General features: G+C 39.0%; 1 protein-coding gene across 1 annotated transcript in view; it reads left to right on the top strand.

The window, feature by feature from the left end:
- The window catches only part of LOC140504964 (phosphatidylinositol 3,4,5-trisphosphate 3-phosphatase TPTE2-like), a 111730-nt gene that overhangs the window by 64926 nt on the left and 25420 nt on the right, over window positions 1-21384 (top strand). Inside the window, exons 11-16 of the mRNA XM_072610451.1 lie at window positions 2818-2878; window positions 4492-4573; window positions 4689-4777; window positions 9122-9183; window positions 10612-10692; window positions 13962-14067. Coding sequence (XP_072466552.1) covers window positions 2818-2878; window positions 4492-4573; window positions 4689-4777; window positions 9122-9183; window positions 10612-10692; window positions 13962-14067 — 481 coding nt within the window. The remainder of the gene's footprint in view (window positions 1-2817; window positions 2879-4491; window positions 4574-4688; window positions 4778-9121; window positions 9184-10611; window positions 10693-13961; window positions 14068-21384) is intronic.

Genomic DNA, 21384 nt, shown 5'->3' with positions numbered 1-21384 from the left:
TTGCCCAGCTAGTAAGTATCTGAGGCCAGATTTGAAATCAAGAAGATGAGTCTTCCTGATTCCAGGTCTGGCATCCTATCCACTGTGCCACCTAACTGCCTGGGAACAAGAGTAGCAACCCCCAATATCCTGATTCAGCCTTTCAGATATGTTTCCGCCAGAATATGGTGGCCCAATCCTCTCTTCAGTATGTAGGCTTTAGCTCTTAACTTTTCAGTCAAAGTGAATGACTTGGTCTGGAATACCATCAGAATTTTCCTAGGAAAATAAAAATAGTTTGTCATATTGGAAAGAATACTGGATTTGGAGTCAGAGGACCTGAGTTTGAATCTCAACTTTGCTACTTACTTTTTGCTTGAATTTAGCTATCACTTAGTCTCTTAGGATTTTAATTTCTTCATCTGAAGAGGAAAGAATAGATGATTTTTAATTTCCTTACAGATCTATATCCTATGACCAATGATCAGCAATTTATATCATTAAGGTTCTTAGGATTTTCAATCTCTTAGAATCTGTTTCCCAATCCTATCTCCTTCCTGGTATAAGATCTTTTATGATTCCACAACTTGTTCAAGTTGGCCTGTCAGAGGTCTTCTTATGGAAAGGAGAAGCAATATCCTCCATTATATTTGACTAAAATGATATAGAATACACAAAACTTCTTTAAAAGAGGACTGTGATAGCTACAGAGCAATGGCTAATTGCAATTAAGGGTAATCACAGGGGCACTTTACCCAGGGTAAGATACACCTCAAGGACTTTATATATACTTCTTTTGTTTTCCATCAGCTGTTCTGCTAGGTTTTGCCTTCACAAACAGCATGTCCCTATACCAGGTACCCTTCATCAAGCCCCTCTCCTTTCAGCTTCCATTTGTGTGTTTCCTCCTCCCATTAGACTGTTAGCTCCTTGAGGGGAGGGGCTATTTTTCTTTTTCTTATTTCTTATTCTTGCTATATCCTTAGCACATAACCTAGTGCCTGGCACATAGATGCTTAATAAATACTCACTCCTTCATCTTCCTTGAAGATTTTACAGGAGGGTTGTAGTTGACCTTCTTGAAGAGTTTCCTGGACAGGAGGTAAATACTTCAGTTCAGTCAGAGGTGACAATGGTTTCCTTCCTCCTTCCTTCCCTTCTTGTTTTCCCAATCACTACTCTGGGATCTCTAACCTTCCCCTTCCTTCTGTTAGGGAAAAGATGAAACTATACCTGTTAGGCAGGGTGATTAGCACAGTGAAATGCTGCCCACAGCACTCCAAGCCATTTGGTCCATGAGTCAAGACCAACACATTTCATGTAGCAGTCTCCTGATTCAGCTGAAAAAGTGCTATTTGCAAAGGAGCTTATGCCCTATCCTAAAACATTTATGTAAACCTTGTGAAAGTCTTGATTTATTCTATAGCTTGGGAGCAGAAGCCTGAGGCTTCAGGCTGGGGGTCAGGTTTGATTTGGTAAGCTTTCTGATGACCACAGGAAGGAGGCAGCCAAGAAGGTAAAGGATCTTGAGCTTGTGCCATATGAGGATCCACTAAAAGCATAAGGAATTTTAGCTAGTAGCATGCTTGCTTTGGGAAGGTCTGATAGCTATGTCACAGCATTTAAAGCTAGCATTTGGGAGAGATATTAGATTTATTCTGTCTGTCCCCAAAGGGTAGGACAAGAAGAAATGGATGAATGTTGCAGGGAAGTAAACTTAACCTTGATCAAAAGAAAAACTGCTTAACAACTTTTTTTGTTGCTGTTCAGTCCTGTCTGACTCTTCATGACCACATTTGGAGTGGTTTTGGCAGAGATACTGGAGTGATTGGCCATTTCCTTCTTCAGCTCATTTCACAGATAAAGAACTGAGACAAACAGGATTAAGTGACTTGCCTAGCTAGTAAGTGCCAGAGGCCAGATTTGAACTCAGGAAGATGAGTCTTCCTGACTCCAGACCTGGCATTCTATCCATTGCACTTCCTAGCTGCCTCCCTAATAATTAATATTCTACAAAAATGGGATGAATTGCCTCTGAAGATCTTCAAGGAGAGTTTGGATTGTTGGATGAAAGTTTAAGAGCCTTATGGCATTCATTTCCCTTGCTGCTCAGATGCTTTTTCCTTTGGTGGGGTTGGGGGTAGCTCTGTTCTAGATGGTTGAGGTTACTAGAAGTCTGATCACCTGCATAAGGGAGGTGTTATGCTATATTTTTTAAAATGTCATTTTAACACTTAAGTGGTCAACAGTCAGAAATCAATCTGAATGGATTGATCAATTAAAATAAGAGCAACAGGGACTAATTTGCATAAGAAAAATGATTTACTGACTTCTTGGAAGGTCAAATTAACCTCTCTCTCTTTCTCCTAGCCAAAGAGGCAAGCTAACATTATAACAACCATTATAGGTGACTCATTCCCTATCAGAGGCATTAGGTATGTGGTAAATGAGAGGACATACTTTTGTTCTCTATACCTTCCGTTGAGAGATTGTCCAGAGTGCCACACTTAGAGTCAGAAAACCTACCTCTGACATGTATTAGCTGTGGTACCACTACGGGCAAATCTCTCAGCCTGGCTGAGCCTCTGTTTCCTTAGGTACAAAATGAAGCTACCCACTTCATGAGGTTATTGTGAGGATCAAATCACATCTGCATGTAAAATTAAAGTCCTGTGTAAATACCAGTTATTATTTTTATTAAAAAGTGCTAAGTGAGAATCAGTATAATCATGTTAATCATTTAATAATAATAATTTAACAGTTATTCATTTTAAGATTAGGTTCTATATTTTATTATGTGTATATTTGTGAAAATATACATCTTTGTATGTGTTTTAGGAAGTTGTAAGATTCCTGGATACGAAACATCCAGACCACTACAAAATCTACAACTTGTGCAGTATGTATGAATTATTTGTTTCACTATTCTGCTTTGAACATAAGCACTTAGCACAAAATAGGAGCTTACTTAATAAAACAGTTGATGGCTTGCTGACTGAAGTCAGTGTTTTCTAGCAGGAGATGGTCTCATTTGAGGCTGGTAGAAGGAGTGATCAAGGAGGAAGATCAAGTGCTGGACCAAGACACCGGAAGATCTCAGTTCAAAATCAGTCTCAGATACTTAATAGTTGTGTGATCCTGGGCAAGTCACTTAACCACTGTCTGTCTCAGTTTCTTCATCTGCAAAATGGGGATAAATATAGCACCTGCCTCCCAGGGTCCTTATGAGGATTAAATGAGAGAATATTTGTTAAGCACTTAGCATAATTTCCGGCACATAGTAAGTACTTCAGAAATGCTCATTCCTTCCTTCCTCCTTATAATTTCATTTTCTTCCAGTGAATATTTCTGAAGGATCTTTGCCCTCACTCCCATTTTAGGTTTATCTTCTTATCTTCTATTGGGCTTGGCTTTTTTTTTAAGATAGAAGGTTAGTATTGAATCAAAATATCACAAAAAGGAAAGAATATAAGGGATATAAGAAAAATTATCTTGTTTAAAGACTTGCAAACCATTAAAGCTGAAGGAGACTTTAAAATTCATTAAATGCAACATGCCAGTTTTAACTGTTAGGAAGACTGAGGCCCAGAGGAACAAAGTGACTTGCCCAAGGTGACACAGCATTCTAGGACTAGAATCCAGGTCTCCTGACTTGCAACTCAGTTTTCTTTCTACTCCACTCTGCCTCCCCAGTGATAGGAAATGATGCTTCTTTTTTAGGTGAAGCCTATGCATGCCTACATCAGAATCACCATGGAAACATAAACTCTTTCTCATATTATCCCAGATGGAGAAGTTTTCTCAAAATCAACTACTCATTGATATCATGGAACTGGAATATATGGGGGAATGGGGGAGCAGGAACATTCCCATCTCCATGGTGATTCTGATGCAAGAATATATCAGTTAGAAGTAGGTTTGGAACTACCTTTGTACTTTTTTTTCTGAGAAATTACATATGTGAATATATTTTTCTTGCTTCTATCCCTTGATTAACTGTATTTACCTCTGTCATGGGTCCTCTTGGGCACTGCACCACAGATCATTTGCTAAGGTTTTATATGTTAGGGTTGTGACCTCAGGGCACAATTGAACCACTAATGCTACTACTATTCTTATGTTCCTAAAGTTTCAAACTCTCCTTCAGGGAAGATGCAACTATTCTTGAATAAAGTTTCTCATATGAGCAAATTCTTATGTGGGCTAAGTGAACTGCCATTTTTACATGTCTGCTAATGTCAAGGCTGGAAAGGGCCCTGAAAGCCTATGTTCCATTTAACACACACACGGTACTTTGAGCTTCTGAGAATAGAAGAGTGCTAGTACTTGAAGAGAGTGGCAAAGTATTGCTATTTCTACTAATATCGCTCAAACATAATCTTCTTAAGAATCTTCTGCCAGCACCATTTGAAAAATGCAAATTCCCAAAATAAATATAAAAGTTAAAATTTTTTGATGTAAGATTGATTTATTAGTTTGATGTATAAGTTTGACTTCTATTATCTGTTTTAGGTGAGAGAACGTATAACCATTCATACTTCCATAACAGGGTAGAAAGATTCCCTATTGATGATCACAATGTTCCTACCGTAATGTAGGTTGTATGCCAAGTTTACTGAGGGAAGGGGAGTACTGGGGAGCAGGAGGGGGGATATTAATTTTTCAAAGTAATACTTCTATTCAACTAAAAATTATTTGCTTTCAACCAGTGAAATGCTGAAATTTGTGGACAGTGTTTTTGAATGGATGGAAGAGGATCCAAAAAATGTCATAGTAGTTCACTGTAAGGGAGGCAAAGGTAATATTGTTTTCTGTCTCTTTGATTTAGCTGTACTCATCTTCTATGGAAAGAAAAAGAGGCTTCAAGTGAATTTCTATGCTACAGCTTCACTATGCTCCTCTGGTCCCTTCTCCCTATTCTGATTAAGACATGAAATGCATCTTTAGTTCTTTTTTGTAGTCAGATGGATCTCCAATGAGCAAGGTGGGAATTGGGTTCAAAAAACCTGGATGTGTCCTAATATTTGAAAATGAGACACTTCCTATCCCAGAAGGAACATAAGAAGAGTGCTCTAAGGTGGCTAGTATGTTTGAAATATATCTGAGAAATTTTGTTTGTGAACACAGAGGTCTTACAGAGTGATAAAAGCATTTTTTAAAAATCACAGACAACAGAGAGGAAGCACATCATATGAATAGAGATCTGGCCTTAAAGTCAGGAGAACCTGTCTTCAACTCACCTCTATTTTATACTGACTATGAGACCTTGAGCAAGTCTTTCACCTCCTCTATGCTCTAAGCATGTTCCAAGGGCTGTGAAGGTGGTTGAAGCAGACACCAAGGTCATCCACTGCATCCCAGGTCATCACCAGTAGTCCTAGCTTTTTGTCTTGCCATTGGACTTCAATGACTCTGGAAGAGAGAGTGAAGCTGATGACTTTGTGCAATTCATTTAAATAAAGTTCACATGCAACTCAAGAGATCACCCTGGGATGTCATTGGCCCACTTTGAAAATGAAAGACAAACAACAGTAACAGCTGTAAGCAGCTCTCTCAGACTCTAAGTTGCAGAGAAGGCCTGATGTGCATTGGCAAAATGAGCTCCCTACGTTAATGAAATCACAAATCCAGTCCTCCTCTCTATCCTCTATTGCTCACATAGACAGTAACTCTCAACTCCATTTCCTACATTTCCTATGACACATCCATTCAAATCCTACTTGGCAGGCAGAGCCAAGATGGTGAAGTGAGAGCAACTACTCACCTAAGACAAACTACTCATCTAAGACAAACTATTTTGGATACCTCTAAAAGAGAATCTGAACCAATTTTGGAGTGGCAGAATACAATAGGAGACAGAGTGTGGCAGATTTCCAGCCCAGGACACACTGGAAGGTCAACAGGAAGGATCTGTTGCATGGGGCTAGAGGAGCTCACAGTTCACAGGCTGTACCAGCAAGGTCCTCACTATGGCAGGGCCAAGCAGGAAGCCCCAGGCAGTCTGAGGCAGGGGCCCTACTGAAGAATCTCAAACATATCAGCCTAGGATGGGAGTCCAGCGGACCTGAGTGACAGAGAACTACAGAACCCCGGGTAACTGCAACAACTGCTCCTGAGATTATCAACCTGCAGATTAAATGTCTGTAAGTCATCTACTTGAACTTCCAGGAGCTAAGATGTCAGAGTGATTGGTAAATTCTCTTTCACTCCTCTAGTTGACCTCAAAAAACCCATAAAATATTTCTCCAGGAAAAGTCCTGGAACAGTGGGATCAGCCAAAGGGGCAAATAGTCTCTTAGACTGTGAGAGTAGGAAAATCGCAAAGGGTGGCATGTCCCCTCTTGCTGTGGCTGAAGGACCAGAGCTGTCCTAGGCAGCCTGACCTCAGTGAACTGGGAGGAGATCCTGAGCCCCAGGGGAATGGAGCCTAAAATCATCAACACGAGGACCCCAGGCATGCCTCAGCACAGCCAGGGGAATAGGGAAGACACTAGAGCAAACACTAGCTGACCAGTCACTCAACCTGCCTGTGCTCAGGAGAGGAGACCTCCTGTGGCCAGACCACCCCTCCCCCACAGTTAACACAGCTAGCTCTAGGGTAACCCTGGGGAAACTCAGAAAGACTTCACCTGGCCTCTACTTTGACACATCAGCCAACTCAGCATCAGGTAAGCTACAGCATTCTAGCCTCTAGCTGAAAGAACCAGAGGCCACAATACACAAAGCTTCAAGTTCTAAACACAGGAATGGGGGGACAGAGCCCCCTGTGCCCCAGAAGCAGAGATCCACTTTAAAAGCCAGGAGAAGGGCAATCATCAAGAGCAAGAAGCAAACCAGAAAAGATAAGACCATAGAATCTTTCTATGGGGACAAGGACCAAAACACGAACACTGAAGAGGGTAGCATTGAAACTGTACTCCCATCTGAAACTTCAGAAGGGAATATAAACTGGTCTCAAGCCCAAAGAACATTCTTGGAAGAGCTCAAGAAGGATTTTAAAAGCCAGATTAGGGAAGTAGAAGAAAAACTGGCTAATGATTTTAAAAATATGACAAAAGAAATCATGGAAGAATTTAAAAGGAAAATTAGACTAACAGGAAATAAAGCACAAAACCTAACTGGAAAAATTGGACAAATGGAAAAGAAAATACAAAAACTAACTGGAGAAAATAATTCCTTAAAAGGAACAATTAGGCAGATGGAAAAGGAGATGCAAAAGTTAACTGAAGAAAACAATTTGATAAAAATTAGAATTAAGCAAGTAGAAGCTAATGACTCTCTGAGATATCAAAAATCAGTCAAACAGAATCTAAAGAATAAAAAAATAGAAGGAAATGTAAAATATCTAATTGGAAAAACAACTGACCTGGAAAATAGATCCAGGAGAGAAAAATCAAAGTATTATTGGTCTACTAGAAAGCCATGATGAAAAAAAGAGCCTGGACAATATCTTCCAAGGAATCATCAAGGAAAATTGCCCAGAAGTCCTAGATCCAGAGGGCAAAATAGTCATCGAAAGAATCCACTGTTCACCTCCTGGAAGGGATCCCAAACTAAAAACACCAAGGAATGTCATTGCCAAATTCCAAATCCTACCTGGATCCAATTCCATCTTGGAAGACCAAGTAAAGTCCTTACTGGCCATACTGGCCTATAATGGCCTCTTTTTCTTTTGAATCCCTGTATTTTCTGGGAAGGTCATACAGCAATCACACATATCCTATTTAAGTATTTTATTACTTAACTTTACATGATAAGCTAGTTTGAGGAATTAGAAAGTAAAATCCTTGAAGAAGGAGGTACTCTTTGAATCTTCTATTATACCTATCAGGCATTTAATAAGAGGTTTTGAGATTTGGGGTTTTTTTTCCTGGTTTAAATATGGTCAATGAAGATTTAGACTTTCCTAGAACTTAAAATGTCATTCAATGGTAACATATTGTACTTAGATGAAACATGGAAACCACGTGTCTATCATACTGGAACAGGGAGAACTTTGACAGGTGGTACATTAGAAGAGTATGTTTTCTCTCCATTCCATTTCTTAAAGGGTTTTGAATAACTCTTCATAGATATTTATAGGATGATACTTGAGATGGAACCTGGACTGTCAGCCACTTAAGGTAGGTGCCACACATGTTATACAGCTCTTTAGCTAAAGATAAGAAGCTTCTATGAGATCAAACAGAAAAGTGCTTTCCCTTTTTTCTCAACAGCCCTTTTTGAGCATATTGTAGAATTGAACTACATCTGACCAAGTAGGTTCATCTCAATTCATCAAACAAATATTAAGTGGTGTCCATTGAAACACATTGCCAGTGAAACACATTGGCAAACATTGTGTTTCATACAAAAATGAATAAGAAATGGTCTCTTTGCTCCAGAAGCTTACACCAGTAAGAAAGATAAGAACACAAATGATTGTAATGCAAATTGAAATGCAGAGTATCTCAAAGGTCTCAATGCAGTTTTAGGCTTTAATAATGTAAAGGATTAAAGTTATTAAAGCTGATTAACTTAAAGATTAAAAGTTATTAAAGCCTAAAACTGAACTGAGGACTTTGGGACACTATAATAAAAGCACAGAAGGGGTACAAAGTAGGGTGGATAATTTCCATCAGAAGAAATCAAGGGCCTTAAGAATGATAGAAAATTGACAGAGAGCTGAGGCAGTTAAGTGGCACAGAGGAGAGCTAAAGCACTGGACCTGGAGTGAGGAAGAACTGAGTTCAATTCCAGCCTCAGATACTTACTAGCTGTGTGACCCTGGACAGGTCACTGAACCTCTGTCTACCTCAGTTTCTTCTACTGTAAAATGGGGATAATAATAGTATCTGACTCCCAGGGTTGTTGAGAGGATCAAATGAGATATTTGTAAAGTACTTGAGAAACCTTAAAATGATATAAAAATGCTATTGTGGTTCTTGTTGTTGTTAGGTCTTAGAGGGGGGAGATGATGAGTTAGAAGTTCTAATCTGTGAAATGTTTGATTATTTCTGAAGCACATTATCTTGGATACGTATTTTTAGGTGGCAAGAGAACAAACTCAGGTTATAATCTTTGTAAATGGGCTGGCAATAATAAGATTGAAGATATTCCGTTATCTATTAAGCAATGATCAGGTAATTAATTTCTTTTCTAGGTAGGACTGGAACTATGATCTCGGTTTGGCTTATTGCTAGTAAACATTTTAACACTGCAAAGGTATGAAATATATTAATAAGTATTATATCGTTGTGCTGCTTATTTAGATAGAGCTTTCCAGGCCTGAAAACCCATCGACAGAGATTAGACAGTATTAAGATTATTATTTGAGTTACAGTACTTGGGTGGGAAGTTGAATATGTGAAATCTAAGGTACTTTTTAACTTTTAAGATACTTTAAAAAAAAATCAGACCTATAATTTCATTGGTACAAGGATTTCCTAGCGAAAAAATTCTATCTACCAATGAAAATCGTTAACTGCAATTTATAACCTTAAAGATTTGCCTAGGACACTGAGAAATTAAGTGACTTGTCCAGGGTCACACAACCAATAAGTATCATGGGCAAGTCTTGAACCCACATCATAATGGTGATCCTCATTATTGCTATCAATTAAACAGTGCCAACTTCATGTCAGGTACAGTGCCAAGCATTTATACTAGTCTTAATCTCATCTTCTAATCTTTGGAGGTAGATGAGCCATTATTCTCATTTCAGTGGAGGGGAGATGCGTTGATGGGTCTAAATGCAACAAATAAATAGCAGGACTTAGACTATAAACCACATGTTCGAGCAGCTGATGACAAAATCACAACAACCCTGAGAGGTAAATATTGCCGCTGTCCTCATTTACAGATGAGGAAACAGAAGGAAACAGAAGTTAAGTGAGTTTCCTAAGTTAACATAGCCAGTAAGTGTCTGGGGCCAAATCTGAATGCCATTTTTCTTACGTCTAGACCCAGTGCTTTGTGCACTATGGTACTACCTTGCTGTCACATCTTACTGACACTGAGACCAGCTCTCTAGGAATATATATCCTGCTGCCTGCCTATGTTCTATGGTGCTTGAATGAGACTTGTATTTAGAGAGGCCAATGCCTCTCTCCAAGTGAGGAAAACAACTGCCAGGATCTGTGGGTTATTTTCTAAATTCTGCTATTATTTGTTGAACTTAAACACATTAGTACTTCTCTCCAGGAAAATGAATATAACAGCTCATCTCTTTTATAACAGAAAAGATACATTAAAACTAATTAAATACAAAATTAAGTTTATGAAGATCTATCGGCATCCTTACAGGTATTATGTAAACCAGAGCTGTTGCCACAGAAATATATGTACTAAATGGTTTCTAAATGAGACTGAGAAAGTAAGAAGAAGGATAAGAATTTAGTGTGCTCCATCAAACATATATGTTCTGGAATTCCAAATTCAGTTAGTCTCAGCCCAAACAACATTGACAAGAGTAACAGAGGTGTCATTAATTCCATTAGAAACCTTAAGTAAAAAAAAAAAAAAGAAAAGAAAGAAAAGAAAAAGAAAAAAAGAAATCTTAAGTGTGTTTTGATGAGAACTAAATAAAAAACAATTGAGATCTATTTGGTATCTGGTTGAGACTTTTTCAAATTTTTTCTTTTTTTTCTGAAGGAGAGCCTGCAACATTTTGGAAAGAGAAGAACAGATACAGCTTCTAGCTCCAAATATCAGGGAGTAGAAACTCCTTCACAGGTGAGCTTTTAAAACAAAGCACAGGCCTTCCAGGAAAGGGGCAATGAAAAGTAACTAGTTGTTTGTTTTTTTTTTAAACTACTAGTATGCTTTAGAAATTCAATATTATTAATGAATTTAATCATCCCTTGATGGATAATGGGTAGCAATGGTCTTTACTCTTTTGACTGTGGCAAGACAGAGAACTCTTGAAGTTTTTTAAGCTGATTTTTGATGCCTTCTGTGTCCAAGTTTTCCCCTAAGTATCTAGTCATCTTCCACATTACAAGAATCACATTTTAAAGTGCTATGGTTGGGTTATCATCCCAAAAGAAGTCAGGGTAAATTCTAAAGATTTCATACCTCACACACATTCAATTGCTTGTGACCCCTACTGCTGGGGAGGCTGAGGCTAGTGGATCACTTGAGCTTGGAAATTCTGAGTTGTAGTAGGGCTAAAGTCAATCAGGTGTTCCCAAATAAATCCAGCACTAATATGGTGAACACCTAAGAGTTGAGAGCTAGCAGGCTGCCTAAAGGAGGGACAAGTCACCTCATGTCAGAAAAGTGTAGTAGGTTAAAGCTTTGATGCTGACCATTATTGGGATTAGGATCAAGAGTAGTCACTATATCAGGGGTGGGGAACCTGAAACTTTGAAGCCATATGTGGCCTTCTAGGTCCTCAAGTGCAGCCTTTTGACTGAGCCCAAGTTTTATGGAACAAATCCTTTTATTGAGGGGATTTGTTCCGTGAAGTTTGGATTCAGTCAAAGGGCCACACTTGAGGACCTAGAGGGCTGCATGTGGCCTCCAGGCAGCAGGTTTCCCATCCCTGCACTCTACCTTCAACCTGGGTAAGATAAGGAGATCCGAGGTAAAAATAACAACAATAATAAAGGTTCTAGTCCTCTAAGCAGAATGCCCAGGAGCTAGAATTCTGCCTGTTGGAATTTGCTTTCTAGAACAGTCCACCCCTGGCATAACGGTACTAGGATTTATCACTACTCCATGGCCAAATCAGTCAATCAACAAGAATTTTACTAAGAACTTAGCTTTTGCTAAGTGATATACTAATAAGCACTTTGGATATAAAAAAAGAAGGCAACAACTTCGTCCATGCCTTTAAAGAAGAGACAATCTGCAGTTATCTATGTACATACATATATTAAACAATGTAAATGGAAGCAGAGGGAAAGCATTGGCATGGGTGAGGTGGGAGACAGGGAAGATGAAAGGTGTGTAGAAAGTGGAATTTAAGTTTAGCCTTAAAGGATAGCAAGGAAACCACGATGCAGTGAATGAGAACTGATGAATGATGGATGGAGTGAGAATGAAGAACATTCCAGGCTGGGGAACAGCCAGTATAATTTGGTAGAGTTGGAAAAAATGAAGTCTCATGTATGAGGTGCTGCAATCAGACCAGTACCAGTAACCAAAATATGGAGTGCATGGAGGGGAGTAACATGTAAGAAGACAAGGAAGGTAGGGGAGCAGGATGTGAAGGACTTTAAATTCCAGACAAAGAATTTTACTGATCCTGGAGGTAATAGGAAGTTTCTTGAGTAAGGGTGTGACACGGTCAGTCCTGAGCTTTAGGAAGTTCACTTTGGCATCTGAGTGGAAGATGATATGAGTGAAGAGAGCTTTGAGTCAGGGAAAACAATCCCCCAGTCTGTTGCAATGGCCCAAATATAAGATGAAAAGGGTCCACATTGAGGTGGTAGGTAGCCTGATGCTGGAGTCTGCTCCTTAGAACCCCACTTTCTCAGAATCATCCCATAGGCTGGCACCAAATGCAGAAGCAGGATGTGCTGATACTTGGGCTAATACTGAAAGCAATTATAGTTATCCCTTCCACATCGCAACTTTCCTCACTGCAGTGGAAATTTGGGAGGAGTTTTGTGGAAGCCACAAAGGCCAGCAGATAACATAGAAAAAGTTTAGAAATTCAGAAATGTGTGAAATATATGTGTAGTATTGTATAATATCAACATATTTTACCTTTTAAAATCATAATAATTTAGACTTCTCTAGAACGAAGGACCAAAAAATTTCATGGGGATTTTCCAGATCTTGGGGGGCAACATGCCCCTAACTCCCATGATGTAGAAGGGATAATGGTAAACAGATCTCTACTAGTGCTCCCTCACAGAAGGCAGGGAGCTCTGTGATTAAATGAATCCAGGTATACTTTTCAGTGGTAGAACAATCCTTGCTGGTGAAAGGAGGAGTCAGGGAGAGGGAGAGAATGCCTCTCTATGCTGGACTGACAGAATGAAATCACGGTTGTATTGGAATGGCAGAAACACCGTAGATGGGGAGGAATTAGGAAGTGACATTAGCCTTATTTATTCCTTTTCCGAATTTTTTACTATATATTTTCACATTCCTAGGACACTCTTCTCTTTTTTACCTAACCATTCCTTCTTCAAAACTTTGCTTAACATTTAGCTGGTAAAAGAGTTTTCAGGCTAATCCCATCATCCTTCTGTCATTTAGCATACTTCAGTAAGCCTTAGCCTTCATATAATTAACGGTGTATATACTTCCATGCTTCTTTTGATATCGTAGAGAGCTACTCAACTAGCCTTCAAACCCAAATCTCTCTAGCTTTCATTGAATGACCACTAATAGCCCCAGTCCAAGTCTGTTAGACTTATTGTTTAGGTTTTGATGGTTTAGAATGAGTGTAAATAGCAAAAGTTTTCTGTTCTAGTCAGAAATTCTGACAGTCTTCCCCTCCCAGATGGGTATTTTTGTGAAGGTAAATTTGACCACCTTTTGTCTAAGTCCTTAACTAGTCTTTAGTCATTGAATGAATATTGTCCCAGATAAACCGAGGCCTGGGAAAGACCTTAATTTAGAAAGACCAATGCCAGCCCCTGTATTCAGGGCCATCTCCAGTTGTCTAGTCTTTGGTCTTGTCACTGGACTCTGATGACTCTGGAGGAAAGAGTGAGGCTGACAACTTTGCACAGCTCTGCCTCACTTAAATCCAAGTCATGCATAAGTCAATACATCCTCCTCCAGATACCACTGGTCCTCTTTGAGAACAACAATGTCACCTGTATTTTCATTTACGTTTATTCTCCCTTGTTATCTCTCCCATTGATCATAAACCTCTTAGAAGGCAAAGGCTATCTGCCTTCTTGAATCCTCCCTTATTAAAAACGTCAAGGTATTTTCTCTATAAATGCTTGCTTGTTAAGACTTACATTACTTGTAAGAGAAAGTGGGAATGGCTATTTTAGACTTGGTTCACTTACATGGACTTGGTTCTTCTCTTACAGAGCAGATATGTTGAATATTTTGAACTGATAACGAACAGGTACCATTGGGCTCTCCCTCAAAAGCAAACACTCAAGATAAGCTCCATCACTATTTATTCAATTCGAGGTAAGTATGTTTAATATAATTGAAAGTTAGGGAAGAGAAAAATTTGGTTACAAATATTTCTATATATATGTGCATGTGCTATACCCAGTGTACATAGCTAAACAAATATTAGTTAAGGAACAGCTAGGTTGTGCAGTTGATAGAGCCCTGGCCCTGGAGACATGAGGACCTGAGTTCAAATCCAGCCTCAGGTAATTGACATTTACTAGCTGTATGACCCTGGGCAAGTCACTTACCCCTGATTTTCTCACCAAAAAAAAATTTAATTAATTGATTTTATTGTGCAGAGAATTCATGGTAAGGAAACTCCTTCCACTAATATATATGGACTCATTTGCCACTTATAGTGTGCCTGGAATTAAGGAGTTCAGGGGGTTAAATAATTTTCTCATGGTCACAAAGTTAATTATGTGTCAGTGATCAGACTTGAACACTGATCTTGAGAACTGCAAGGCTAGCCACATATCCACTATGCTGCTCTATAGTACATGTGTAGACAGAATGATTTCTAGCAGCTCTTTGTATCATAGCAAAGATCTGGAAACAAAGGGGGTGCCCATGAATTAGGGAATGACTGATCAAATTATGGTAATGAGTGTAATGGAATATTACTGTACCTTAGAAATTATGAAAGACATGATTTTAGAGAAACTTAGGAAGAACCACATGAGCAAAATTAAGTAAGCAGAACCAAGAGAACAATGTATACAGTAACAACATTGTAAATGTGGCTCCCTTTCTGAGTTTCCTCTCCCAACACCCACTTGCACTGGAAAGTTGGATCCCCAAAGGGAAGGGTGGGATGACTGCTACTCCCCTCAGGCTTCCCCCCAAGAAGCTGATGTATTTTCTAGTACTGTTGCTTACAATCCCCTTTTAATATGCTCCCCAATCTTCATCAACCAGCTGATGTCAATTACCTTATGGCAAAAGGATATTTACAGACAAGGTACACTAGAAATACAAAAATACCCCACTCCCACAGACTGGAAGGCACATTCTCTGGTGAGGATAATTGGCTTCAATTTAAAGGAGTGAGTGTAATATCTTCTTCCCTGGCCTTGGGGAAAACAGTCCTCACCTCCACCCAGTTCATTTATGGGTGTGGCATAAGTGATAGGTATATGAAAATGTTCTTTTTTTTTGTCAAGTTTAGAATTTTTTTAATTAGCTTTCAAATTTTTATAGATTTATTCTGTATCACTTTTATTTTTGAATATACTTTGTCTTCCTGTTATACCCAGTGAACCATTTCTTGTAATGAAGTATAAAAATGAAAGAGAAAACAAAAGAAAAAGAAACAAAGCTAATCAACACACCAACTGAGTCCGAATATTCCACACCCATAGAACTACTGTGTCATCTTTCCTTTTGGACCAAGTTTGGTCTTTATTACTATGTAATGTTCAGTTTCATTTTGGGAGGTTGTTTTTATTTTAGGCTATTGGGTGGGCTTACTAATCAATATGGCCTGGGTAGGGCTGCAGGGTAGGAATTCTAGAGATGAGATGGTTAAATTCCTGAGAGCAAAATCTCCAGCAGTCAGGTAGTACAGAGGGTGTAGCCACAAGAAAGGTAGTGGCTAAGAGATGGTATCAAATCTCTCCATGCTCCAGTCTATCCTCCATATACTACCAAAGAGATTTTTCTAAAGTCTGACCATATTGCTGCCCCACCCCCAGTAAACTTCTAAGATCAAAAAAAGTTCTTAACAACAGACCCCCTTTTCCTGCCTTTCTAGCTTTATTACATAATGACCCTCTCCATTCTAGTCATTCTTTCTTTTCCTTACATATATAACACTCCAAGTCTGTGCCTTTGCCTTGGCTGTGTGCTATGACTAGAATGCACTCCTTGCTCATCTCAGCCTCTTCTAATCCCTGTGGGACTTCAGGTCTCAGCTCAAGTACCACCTTCTGCATGAGGCTTCCCTTGATCACCCCCACCCTCACCCCTGCCATCAAATAGTTATAACCCTCCATGTTGATCCTCCTTCAAATTCCCTAACCTCGCATTTTCCTTTTTTCCCCAAATTTATTCATTTATTTGTTTTCAGTTTTTGACAATCACTTCCATAAGTTCCAAATTTTCTCCCCCTCCATCCTTCCTCCCTCCCTGAGATGGCATGCAATCTCATATGGGTTCTACACATGCATTCCTATTAAACATATGTTCACATTACTCATGTTGCATAGAAGAATTAAAACGAATTGGAGAAACCATGAGAAAAACAAAATATAACAAAGGAGAAAATAGTTGGCTTCATTCTGTGTTCCAACTCCATAGTTCTTTTTCTGGATGTGGATGGCATTTTGTATTATGAGTCCTTCAGAAATGTTTTAGGACCTTGCTTTGCTGTGCAGGGCTAAGTCTATTAGAAGCAGTCCTCACGCACTGTGGCTCTTACTATGTGCAATATTCTCCTGGCTCTGCTCATTTCACTCAGCCTCAGTCCATATAAGTCTTTTCCAGGCTCTTCTGAAGTCCGCCTGTTCATCATTTCTTATAGCACAATAGTATTCCATTACATTCATATACCACAGCTTGTTCAGTCATTCCCCAATGGATGGGTAATCCCTTGATTTCCAGTTCTAGGCCACCACAAAAAGAGCTACTATAAATATTTTTGTACATGTGTGTCCTTTTCCCATTTTTATGATCTCTTTGGGATACAGTCCTAGAAGTGATATTGCTGGGTCAAAGAGCATGCGCATTTTTGTAGCCCTTTGGGCATAGTTCCAAATTGCTCTCCAGAATGGTTGGATCAGCTCACAGCTCCACCAACAATGAATTAGTGTTCCAACTCTCCCACATCTTTTCCAACATTTATCATTTCCCTGTTTTGTCATGTTAGCCAGTCTGATAGGTGTGATGTGGTACCTCAGAGTTGTTTTGATTTGCATCTCTCTAATCAATAGTGATTTAGAGCATTTTTTTATATGACTATAGAAAGCTTTAATTTCTTCCTTTGAACACTGCCTGTTCATATCCTTTGACCATTTATCAGCTGGGAAATGGCTTGTATTCCTGTACATTTGACTCAGTTCTCTACATATTTTAGAAATGAGGCCTTTATCACAGATACTAGTTGTAAAAATTCTTTCCCAGTTTTCTGCTTCCCTCCTAATCTTGGTTGCTAACTTCCCATTTTCTGTTTCCTTAAGTCCCATTACCTACTCCTTCATTCCACCTCAGCCACACACAGGGATGGGCACACACTAGGTATTGCCACTACCCACAAGTGGTCTACTTCCCTAATTACAAACTCTTGGTATTCTTTGATTTGATCATAATCTTCTGTCATTTCATCTCACCCTATGCTTCACCATCACTACATCTGTTCTTTGCCCTTGAGACACCCATTCCATCCATTCCCCAGTGCTTTCTTAGATCATAACCCCTGCTCTAACTCTGCTTTCTTTTTGAGTGTACAACCTCAATTCAACATTTTAACTCGGCTCCCTTGCCACCTTGTCCTGTTGCTGCACTTCTCTTGCTAAACTTCAGCCATAAGTTACTCGTACCATCCACTTTCTTCATTTCTACTCATGAGCAGTTGAATGAAAATGCAGAAAGTCCCATAGTCATACTGACTGTGGGTATGTTACAAGTTCATGTTATCCAATCTCATCTGGGCCCTTCCTACAGCAAGGAAGTAACTGATTTTCCACATTGCTCCTCAAAGAAACCATTCTAAATCTTCTCTTCTCTCCTCAAGTCTCCCATACTTCCTCCCTTTTTTTCAGCTGAGGAAGGTGCCTCTTAATAGCTGAAAAATTTGAGATCATTCGACATTAAACTCTCTCTTTTCCCATCCTTTTCATCTCAAAAACACTTTGACATCCTCTTGCCCTCTCTCTTCCTTTCCTCCAGTCTGACAATAATACAGCTTTTCTCTTTGTCAAAGACAAACCTTCTCCATGTGCACTTGATCCCCTCCAATCATTCTCCCTGTTTTCAATTTTCCACAGCTCCCTATCAATGGATTCCTTTCCTTCTGACTTTAAACATGCCTATGACTGATACAGTGTAAGAGCATCATCCATTATCCAGAACTTGTGCAAGCATGCCATCATGGAAGTGCTATACAATACTGACGAACTTCTTTGGGCAACCATGACTCTCATGACTGACAGTTTTAAAGGCCTTGGTCAGATGAGTGAATGTTGTGTACAGACCACTGTTCTACTTCTGGCATTTTTCCAGGAGTTGTTGGGCAGCAAACATCATGTTGATTATTCCTTGTCTACTTCTGAAGCCACAGGTAGATGACCATCTTCCAAGTGAAAGATCAGTCTATTAAGGAGGACTCTGGCAAAAATCTTGCTGGCAATGACTAAGACAGAGACCTCCTTTTGATTGTCACAGGACAATCTATTCCTTTTTCTTTTATAGAGATGAACAATGGAGGCATCCTTGAACTCCTGGGGAATACCTCCTCTTGCCATATAACCCAGAAGATTTCAGTCAGTTTTTGTATAAGCAATGGACACTCTGACCTGTAAATTTCTGCAGGAATAGAGACATCTCCCTCCCAAATGGTCATGGAAAGTATATGTGCCTGACCTGTGGCAGAGCCTTCTGACCTCATATTAGTCTGATCAGCCACAGCTGAACATACTATATATTGACCCCAACATCATGATGTCATTTTGGTCCTCTCTGAACTCTAAGAACAAGCAATAATAAATAATCCTAGTCTCTCCTATCCTTAACAAGAACAATAACTAGGCTTTACCATCCCTTCATGATATTGTCCTGTATCTCTCCTCCCTTTATCAGCCAAACTCCTTGTAGAAAATCATCTACACTCATTGCCTCCACATCCTCACCCTTTTGTAATCTGACTTTCAGTCTCATTAATGAACCAACACTTCTCTCTCCAAAATTATTAGAGATTTTCTAGTTACCAATCTGACAACTGCTACCAAGAGACAGGTAAACACAGAAAACCTGGGAGTTGCAGAGACTTAGAGACCACCCCTGGTGCTTCCCACCCCTTCCTCATAGCCATCATCTAAGGAAGCAACTTTGGTGAAAGAGAAGACAGGACCATCCCAGCCATTGCCAACCACCTGCCTTTCACAGGGCTGACAAGCTTTAACGCTGTCAGATGGTACAGCATCAGAAAGTGATATAGTTTTATCCAAGAAAAGGACAAGAAGAGGCATTCCCAAATCTATTGTGTCACTGTCCCCTAAAGACCATGGAACCTTCCCAGCTGATTTGCTTTGAAACCTTCCACATGTAATGTTTCCTTCATTCGAATGTGAACTTCTTGAGAGCAATGACTTTTTCGATGTATATGCCCCACGGTTCACTGCACAATTCTTTTCACATAGTCAGTGCTTCATTAATGTGCCATTCATTCATTCAGCCTCATTAGACAGTATTCCTCTGTCATATTACGCATTCCAGCCAAACTTGCTTCACACACTCTGTTGCTCTGTTGAACTTCTCCATACCTTTGCATTGGCTATCCCACATTCCTGGAACGCATCCCCTTCCTCGGCCTCATAGAACTTCTCTCTTCCTTCATTCTGAAGCTCAAGCACTATTTCCACATGAAGCCTTTTTTTGATCTGCTCAGTTGAAAGTACCCTCCCTCCTAAACTACTGTGCACTTAACTGCTTTGTGTATGTTTGTATTTTTAAATTTATGCTTATAAAATACATTTGTATATATTTCATATGTACTTATTGTCTCCCTCATTGAAATGTAAATTCTTTGAGAATAGGGGATATTTTATTCTTTGAACCTATATTCTCTGCACAAAGCATAATGCCTGGCACATATTGGACACAATATATTCTAATTGATTAATTGATTACCCATAAGTTTTCTTTAAATGTTTATATAACGTATAAACCTCTGTATATGCATATGGTCTTCCTCTTTAGAATATAAACCAGGGGTGGGGAACCTGCAGCTTTGAGGTCACACGTATCCCTCTAGGTCCTCAAGTCTGGCCCGTTGACTGAATACAAGTTTTATAGAAGAAATCCTTTTAATAAGGGGATTTGTTCTGTGAAGTTTGGATTCAGTCAAAGGACCAGACTTGAGGACCTAGAGGATCACATGTGACCTTGAGGCTACAGGTTCCTCACCCCTGAAATAAACTCCTTGAAATCAGGGACAATATTGCTTTTCTCTTTGTATCTTCAGAGTCTAGTCCAATATTCTGCTACATTCATATGCCACAGTTTATTCAGCTGTTTCTCAGTCAGTGGGTACCTACTTTGTCTCCATGGTTTTGCTAATGCTAAGAATACTGCTATGAATATTTCAGCATAAATGGGCCTTTTGTTTCTCTGTTTGATATCCTGGGCATATCATATTGCTGAGTCAGTGGATGTGAACTTTTCTTTCAAAAATTCACATTGATGTTCAAAACAATTGTACCAATTCAGTTTTAGCAACAATCATTACCACGTCTGTCTTCCCACAGGCCCTCCAACATTGACCTCCCATTTTTTAACTTTGCTAGTTTGCAGTGTGTGAGGTAAAACTGCAAAGTTATTTTAATTGGCATTTCTTTATTATTAATGATTGGAACTTGTATAATCTAGGCATTTTTGATTTGCAATTGTTCTTTAGAAAACTATTCATATTATTCGAACACTTATCCACTAGGGAAAGATTCTTAATTGTATATTTGAGTCAAGTCCATATATATGTTGAACTCCTACCAGTGATATAGGATACAAGATTTTTTCCCCCATTAGATAGTTTTACTTTTATTGTGTCTGCATTGAGTTTGTTTATGCTGAAGTTCTTTAATATCATTAAAGCTTATTTTTTTTTTATTTGGTCAAGAATTCTCGCCTAGATGATAATTATCAAAGGCAAACTCTTCTATTTCTCTTATTTTTAAATGATTTGACCTTTGATATTCAGATTACATATTCATTTAGGGCTTATTGACGTATGTGGTCTAAGAGACTGAGTTAAATCTAATTTTAGCAAAAAATGCTTCTCAAAACAAACTTATATTTCAAAAGACATGTAAATTTAGAAGACTTTTTATGAAAAAAATTATTATGATAAGAGAGGAATGTGTTGATTAACTAGTAATGTGGTATTCAATTTACTGTCAAGGTGCAACCAGAACCTCTTCCCCTCCCCTCCCCACTTAATAGTATTTTATATTTTCCAGTTACATGTAAAGATAGTTTTCAACTTTCATTTTTATAAGATTCTAAGTTCCAAATTTTTTCTCCTTTCCTCCTTCCCCTCCCCCCTTCCCAAGACAGCAAGCTATCTGATATATAGGTACAATAATATGAAACATATTTCCATGTTAGTCATGTTGTGAA

This window comes from Notamacropus eugenii, chromosome 5 (genome assembly GCF_028372415.1).
Source record: "Notamacropus eugenii isolate mMacEug1 chromosome 5, mMacEug1.pri_v2, whole genome shotgun sequence".
In the NCBI taxonomy this organism is placed as follows: domain Eukaryota; kingdom Metazoa; phylum Chordata; class Mammalia; order Diprotodontia; family Macropodidae; genus Notamacropus; species Notamacropus eugenii.
Note: the sequence above shows the minus strand (reverse complement) of the source record. Positions and strands in the feature narration are given on the sequence as shown.